The sequence below is a fragment of the Palaemon carinicauda genome, chromosome 38 (genome assembly GCF_036898095.1).
Source record: "Palaemon carinicauda isolate YSFRI2023 chromosome 38, ASM3689809v2, whole genome shotgun sequence".
Lineage (NCBI taxonomy): Eukaryota > Metazoa > Arthropoda > Malacostraca > Decapoda > Palaemonidae > Palaemon > Palaemon carinicauda.
Window position 1 is genome coordinate 34,854,451 of NC_090762.1, and position 8,130 is coordinate 34,862,580.

The 8,130-nt window shown below is 35.0% G+C and overlaps 1 protein-coding gene across 2 annotated transcripts in view; it reads right to left on the bottom strand.

Annotated features, from left to right (window-relative positions):
- The window catches only part of LOC137630539 (hyaluronan mediated motility receptor-like), a 102,507-nt gene that overhangs the window by 36,302 nt on the left and 58,075 nt on the right, over positions 1-8,130 (bottom strand). Inside the window, exons 9-11 of one of the 2 annotated variants that reach the window (XM_068362056.1) lie at positions 4,438-4,617; positions 3,914-4,081; positions 1,791-2,000 (exon numbers count right to left, since the gene is read on the bottom strand). In XM_068362056.1, coding sequence (XP_068218157.1) covers positions 1,791-2,000; positions 3,914-4,081; positions 4,438-4,617 — 558 coding nt within the window. The remainder of the gene's footprint in view (positions 1-1,790; positions 2,001-3,913; positions 4,082-4,437; positions 4,618-8,130) is intronic. The other variant, XM_068362057.1, reaches the window with a different exon arrangement.

Genomic DNA, 8,130 nt, shown 5'->3' on the forward strand with positions numbered 1-8,130 from the left:
GAATATCTATCAGCCATATACATTAGAAATTTTTAAAGTACTGTACTGTTTATTTCTTCTATCTTACAAACTTGATCTCTTTAATAGGAAAAGGATGGAAATTGGCTGTCTGCTGAAGAAGGTGATGAATGCAAGAGTTGCTGGGAGCAGTGCAAGAGGAAGGCCAAGGTTTAGGTGGATGGAAGGAATGAAGAAAATCCTAGGTGACAGGGAGATATATGCGAGAGGCAAAAGAGCGTGCTTGGAATAGAAATGAATGACGAGAAATTGTGCCAGTACCGATAGTCCATACAAGTGCCTCAGGTGACCTTTGTAACACGTGAGTTAGCTACAGTAGAGGAGTCAAAATATGAAGCTTCATTTGTGGTGGGAAAAGGTGGAGGATGGGCTGTGGCATCCTAGACGTAACAATGAAACTCGGCTGAGCACCTCATGAGGCAAGGAGAAACGATGAAGAAAAAAATCCCCTTGTGTTTCTTTTTGGATGTCGGCTACCTCCAAAAATTGGGGCAAGTGCCATGGCAGATATAACTAAAAATCTGTGATTTGATCCTATATGGATAAAACCCTTTGTCCTTAAATAGCAGACTTATCCAAAAGAAGGAGGGAGCCCCTATAAACATTCAGACTGGTTTGAAATCCCTGGATGTCTTGACACTAAGACCTGATAGAGCAGGAGTGGGTCCAAGAGCTCCAACCGGGAAAATAGTCCAGTGAGGAAAGTAAATAAAAAAAAACCTATAGAATAGCATGCCTGAGTGTACCCTCACACAAAAACTCTAACCATAGACAGTGGAAGACGATGGTACAGAGGCTATGGCACTGCGAAAAAATCGAGAACAATGGTCTGATTTTGGACTGTCCTCCTAGAAGAGCTGGTTACCATAGCTTAATTTTCTCTTCAACCCTTACCAAGTGAAAGCAGCCACTGAACAAATAGTGTAGTAATTAATAGTCTTGAGTGGAGAATGTGTAAAAATTAGGCCAGCCTATTTGGTGTATGTGTATGCATAAGAAAAGTGAGCTGTAACCAGAGGGGGATCCAATATAGCACTATATGGACAGTTAATGGATTCAATAACTCACTATTGGTAGCATTCCAACAAGTGGGTGGTGTCTTAGACAACCTACTACCTTACAAAGCCAAGAAGTTTACACAGTGTATGCCTGTGCGGTGCACAGGCTGAAGTCAAAGTGGCTTCTCAGTGTGGTTGTGAGGAAGCAGGGCTTCTAGATACATTGAAATCATACTTCTATTAAAGTAGGAAGGTTTGTATTTATACAGGAATAAATTATTATTATTAGGTAGTTCAACCAGACCAATGTTAAAATATTCAACTCTATGGGGGTGTGGACAAGTGTTTGTTTTAATTATATAATTTACATTCAATTTGATAAGATTCTGTTCCTTAAACTTTCAAACAAGTCAATTGGGTGCAATTATTTCAAGAAAAAAACAAATATAACTTCAATGTGATGCCCCATTGCATTTTGAAGTGTACTTCAATCCAATAATGTGTTACATATTGAATTATAAGTAAAAAGAGTGAATGCATCCTTTAAATAAATTTTAATATAAATACAGGGTAACTGAATTTTAAGGCCAAGCTTGAATATACAGTATGCATCCTTTTAATCAATTTTAATATAAAATACAGGGTAACTTAATTCTAAGGCCAAGCATGACCACAAAAGGGACCCATTTTGAGTTTATTATGGCTGTTAATTACAATATATACTTGAAAAATTTCATGATCCCAAAAACCAAAACTAACCACATTAATCCTTACCTCGGCTTCCCTAGATGAAATTTCTTTTTCTAAAAACTGCTGCACAACTTCCTTCTCCTTAATCTGCACTTCAAGTGTGTTTATTCTGTCATTAAGTTCTTCTGTATTTTTCTTTTCTACTTCTAACTTTGCTTCAACAGATTCTTTCTCTCTTCTGATCTCTTGAAGTTTCTTGTCAAACTCACGAAGATTATCTTCTAACTTTGTAACCTGTGTGTAAAAATATTACAGAATAATTTCAAGTCAATTTCTAAAAATTTTAGATATAAACAACTTAGAATCGACAATTATGAAAAAGTTGAACAGATTGGAAAGGTTGTTTTTACATCAATACAGTATATGAAGAATAATCCTTTATAAAATGCATTTACAAATAAGTGTAGGAAAAACTTTTACTCATCAAAAAATAGGTAGAGAAATAGATTCACAGTGCATTACGCATGCAACAAAATTTAAACTTTAGTGCACATCAAATAAGCTTTCAAAAATACCTAGTTTAAAATCTATGCAAGACATCTGGATGCAGAATGTGCAATACCATGCTCTACCAACTGATACATTACAGTAGAGTGACTATGGTAGAAACTCACGTTACATTATGTAAGGATGTGGCATGTCAAGAGAGGAAGAATCTAAGATAGTTAATTTTCATATTTCATTCTATCACTCAAAATATCCACATATAGAATTAATACATTGTGCAGCTTTAAGCTAATGACTATGGGTTGCGGCAACCTATTGGAAATGTCCCTGCCTAGCGATCTGCTGGACTGGGGGTCGAGACCTGTTCCAGTTCGATAGTTTCTTGTAATGCCCGCAACCTTACCATCATTAGCCCTCTCTAGTCCTAGCTTGGGTGGAGAGGGGGCTATATGATCACTGTCTAGGGCACTGTCACTGTCCCTTGCCTCTGCCATTCATGAGAAACCTCTAAACCTTTAAATGATAAAACTTTATGTTTGCACCTTATGCTGAACTTCTCTCATCTCTGAAATCAGGCAAACAATCAAGCACCTATTTCTCTAAAAGACAGCTCTCATAAACTCCATTATAAAAACAACCTCCTTATAAAAAAGCAGCACATAAAACTTATCCATGGCCATTGTAAATCAGTGATACGATTTTGCGGAAATTTCCTAAGATCTGTGAAATGCAAGAAAATTATGTAGGAACTCAAGAAATGTTTAAGCAGCACTGCTAGTCTCTAATTGCTAGCCATAAATAGGAAACTACAACCATATCTTTTCAAATGACAAATCAAAGCTGTCAGTTATTAACTGAACCGAATTTCAGAGCAAAAATAACAGCCTTCCCAAAAACAAAACAAAAACAAACAAACCCCTTTACAAATGAGTGAACTACTCCCACCAACATACATAGCAATTCCAGAAGAAAATATCTCCAGTTAAATCAATCACAAACCACAAAAGAAACATATAAAGGACACTAAATAACCACTATCAAACATTTGATAATGATTACTTGTAAAGACCTAGTTGAACTTTTGATTATAGTACCCAGGTATTTATCTCAAGAAACCAAACTAAGGGCATTTGTTACTTTAGGTGAACACTCGTAAACAAGAAAATCTAAGGTTTAAAAAAAATTTAAGAAAACGACTACTGTAGAAGTGTACACAGTTAAAATAAAAAAATGTTGAGTATCACGCAATGGACGCGACTGAATTAGTTAATACCAACTGCTGTACCTGATGCCACCTTTGTGGGCAAGAGGAATAACTTCTAGAGAAACAAAAAAATTATCTTAGTTTTTGGGGTAATGTTGATGTTGTGTCAGCCTAGGAGAAAAGGGAATACGTATTAACATCAGAGGAGGTTGATAAAAATAAATCTTGTTCCTAGACTCACGCCATGTGAAGGCAAATACAATAAAAACTGAAATTCAGTTAATCCATTCTAGACTGAGAATGAACACTCAAAATTCTACGAGTAATAGGTACATACTGTACCATTTATCAAAAACCTCTAAGAAAACAGTAGTTATACTTAAAACTTGCCTTCTTAACTAATAGTTACCATCATTAGCATAACAACCTTAACTAAAAGGAATCATAAAATAGAGGGACATGCAATCAAAATCAATCGTGCTCGAGTAACCCTTACTTCATCTGTGCGGTGGTTTAGCTCTTCATCCAACATAGATTCCATCATTTCTTTTTCCTGAGTTTTCATACTTAGATCGGAAATAGTCGTTTCCAATACAGAAATTTTTGAAAGCCGATCTTTCTTTTCTTCTTGCAGAACAGTGATTGTGCTTTCATACTCAGATGCCTACACACAGAATAAAAATCAAGCAGAAATAGAAATCTTCTTGTAATGCTAGTTTACTTTAAAATTCAGCACCCTCATTATTATCATAAGTAAACAACATGACATCTTCACAAACATTCTAGTGTATGTATAAGTTTTTTTACTTACACATGGCTATAAGAATTTTGTGCACTTCTTAAGCCTTTTTCTTTCCATTAGCCAATTCACTCTTTTAGGGTTAATAATAGTTTAAGAAATACATTTAACGAGCATGTGAATGCTGTAGCATACACCCAAGAATCAGATGTAAGCATTATGTAAAACCATACATAGTTACAACCGAGAAACACATATTAATCACAATAAGTCAAACTCACCTTCAAACTGAGATTTGATAGACTGGCATTGAGGAGTTCTATTTCAATGTCCTTTTTAGCAAGGATCTCTCTGTGAATTTCTCGCTCCTCAATTTGGTCCTTCATGAGACCCTCATACTTGGCGACCAAACTACGCACTTTATTCTCAGTTTCGTCCCGATCGATAAAGCTATTTTGCAACTGAAAAATAATTATCAATTTTGAAAATAAACCAAAGGAGGGAATTAATCTTTCAGAATAAAGTATCCTTATCATTATTACTAACTGAGCTATAACTCTAATCAGAAAAGCAGGATGCTATAAGCAAAAGGGCTTCAACATGGAAAACCCAGTGGAGAGGAAATAACAAAATAAACAAACTACAAGAGTAAAAACGAACAATTGATATATTTTAAGAGCTAAGAAACAGAATTATAATAACAAAAAATCTATCATTTCTATACTTGCCAGATAATCATATTGACATTTATGCGTAAATTTTAAAAAATTCCCCATTTCCTTTCCTTTCAACAGAAACTTGCTATTGATGGCAAGGAGAAAAGCAGTGACTCCCCAGGGGCTATTTGATATGACAGTCTTGATGTCAAAACTATTCCCTTTTCCTCTTAACATCATAAGTCAGTGGGGGGAGTGTGTGCATATATATGAACATCAGGTGACTTAAAGTATATAAATAAAAAATTTCATCATCAAAATAACATTTATTTCCATGAAACTCCCCTCATGTTCATGCTCCTGAATTCCACACATTGAAGGAGGATAGATCCCAGTGAACCCGTGAACGAAAGAGAAGGAATTCATAGATTTAAAATAGCATAAAATAATCAAAATTTTACTCAACTGGTCTAGATTACTAGTAACAAATCATCTCAAAATAGTTTAGAATACTAGACTCGGATTGTTTTTCTCAAGATATTTGAAATCATAGATTTACAATTGTCTACAGATAATATCTTATTTCTAATTAACCGAAGTAAAAAAAAAAAAAAAAGATGACATGACACATCATCAGCAGTCACCATAGTTAAGAGACCAGCAATATCAATAAGTAAACTAGGATTCTTTAAGATAATGTTTAGCAAACACCAACTTGGTATGCCATTCATCTGCTATTAAAACTATCCAAATAAAGATGTCAGAAAATATTTAGAGATGTACCTTGACCTTTATTCAAGGCTTTTATTATATTTGGATCCAATTCTTTAACTTATGTGGCCAAACATTTTTGGACAGATGACCATTTAGAACTAATCCCACAGAACAAATCAGGGACACTACTGCTAAGGTCAATAATTTTGTCCAAAGAATACTGAATGGCTCTCATCAGGCCAATAAATCTATTTTCTGAAGGGAAAACAGACAAAATCCTCTTTTGCTCCCCAATGCCTACCTTTAAAGATATTGCTTGTAGTTTTTTGTGTAGTTAGCTGAAGACACTATCAATAGGTAAAGTGTTTAGCCATTAAATCTGTAATTGAGAGGTCTTCCCAGGGTTCAAAAGCCGAAACTTATAAATATGTAAACCCGCGTCCAAATTCAGAAAAATAGACCCCACTACTGTAGGTCTTTCAATACTAAAATCCTGAGGTACATCTGCTATAATACCTGAAATGGAAAAATCCAATGCCAGATGCTTGAGTATATAATTAAGCATTGATCTAATATCCATTAATGGGTGGAAATTTAGTTTCTTCTCATAAAAAAAGGAAACTTCCCCAGCTAGTTCTAGTTATTGGTACAATCTTAGATTGGCACCACTCAAGATAAACATTTCAGTGTCTGATACAAAATAATGGTAGAACTATCTAGAGAGCTGGGAAAAACCCTTTGTTTTTTTATAATACAATGGATAGTATGCATGTAGCATAGTTGATAATGATAATGATATACAGTATGGAGTTTAGAGCTAAAACCCAAGTACTGGGACTATAATCTACCACTGTAGGGATGAACTTGGATGAATCACCTCTGAAATTGGTTGTCTGAGCAGCTGGTTTTGTATGGCAACCTTTTTGGATACTCCAATTAATAGAGGCCCTATCAGGGCTATTAGTCATCAAGCTTTTTACATAGATCCTGAACTTATTTCACACCTGCCAAATCGAGGAAAACAATGGCAATTCAGAAAGATTTAGATTTGACCAGTCTTACAACATGGTACAGTGGTACCTCTACATACGAATTTAATTCGTTCCACAACCTACTTCGGATGTAGAAAATGTTCGGATGTAGAAACGAATTTTCCCATAAGAATACATGGTAATTCATTTAATTCGTTCCTCAGCCTAAAAACTCATAGTAAATCCTTAATAAATGGCTACACATAATTACACATAACAATAACATAACTGCATAATATGAAAGAAGCATATAAAAACGATAATTATAAAGAAATGAATAAAAAATGGGTTTTATTGCCACTTTACCTTAGAGACAGGCCAACGCAGGTGTAGGATTTGCTACGCCAGGAAGAGACGGACGATCGGCGAGAAGGTAGACATGGTGTTAACATGTTCTTTAAATAAATACTCTCTCTCTCTCTCTCTCTCTCTCTCTCTCTCTCTCTCTCTCTCTCTCTCTCTCTCTCTCTCTCTCTCTTGTTCTTCTTCACTGTTAGTTAGACGTCTATTAATTTTTTCTCTGAGAGAGAGAGAGAGAGAGAGAGAGAGAGAGAGAGAGAGAGAGAGAGAGAGAGAGAGAGAGAGAGAGAGAGAGAGATATTAAACAAAAATGAGAGATTAAACAAAAAGTGTTATGTACATATGATTTTTAACAGCGTTAACGAGTTGAAAGACAGTTAAATGTAACCAAAAAAACAATATCAACGAATCTGAATTCCTTTATTAACTAAAACAAATATTGATACAAACACACTCGTGTGCGTATGCGCAAACACACACACACGCACGAGGAGGTAGAGATGGCGACTGTGATAACATACCGTAACTTACACTACGGAAATTTTAATCTAACTTAGCTTATTTATTTATTTTTTTAATTCTTATATTTCATATTTTTTACATTTTTTTTCTTTTGATTTTTTATTTTCATTACTTTCAGTGACGAGTTACGGTATGTTATCGCAGTCACCATCTCTACCTCCTCCCCGACCGTCTCTCTTATTGCGTAGCAATTCTTGCACCTGTGTATGTGTGTTTGTGCATACGCACACGAGTGTGTTTGTATCAATATTTGTTTTAGTTAATAAAGGAATTCAGATTAGCTATTATTACTTACTTAGTTTTATTTAATTGTTTTTCAACTAGTTGACGCTGTTAAAAATCATATGTACTCTAAACACATTTTTGTTTAATCTATCTCTCTCTTTCTCTCTCTCTCTCTCTCGGAAAAAAAATAATAGACGTGGACGTATCTAACACTATAACAGCGAAGAAGAACGAGAGAGAGAGAGAGAGAGAGAGAGAGAGAGAGAGAGAGAGATTTTATTTAAAGAAGATGTTAATGCTATGTTTAGAGAGAAACAGAAAAAGAGAGAAGTGTTATTTAAAAGAGCTTGTTAATGCTATCTTGGTTTTCTTTGCTTCACTTTTTTCTTTCTTTCTGTTCATCACGCTGGCCCTTCTCACAAATGATCGTTGCCAACAATCTCTTTGTCCTTTATCCCTATCAACAAAAGGCGTTCTATCTCTTCCAGGGTATTGCTAAGATGTCTTGTAATAATGGTGATCCCCT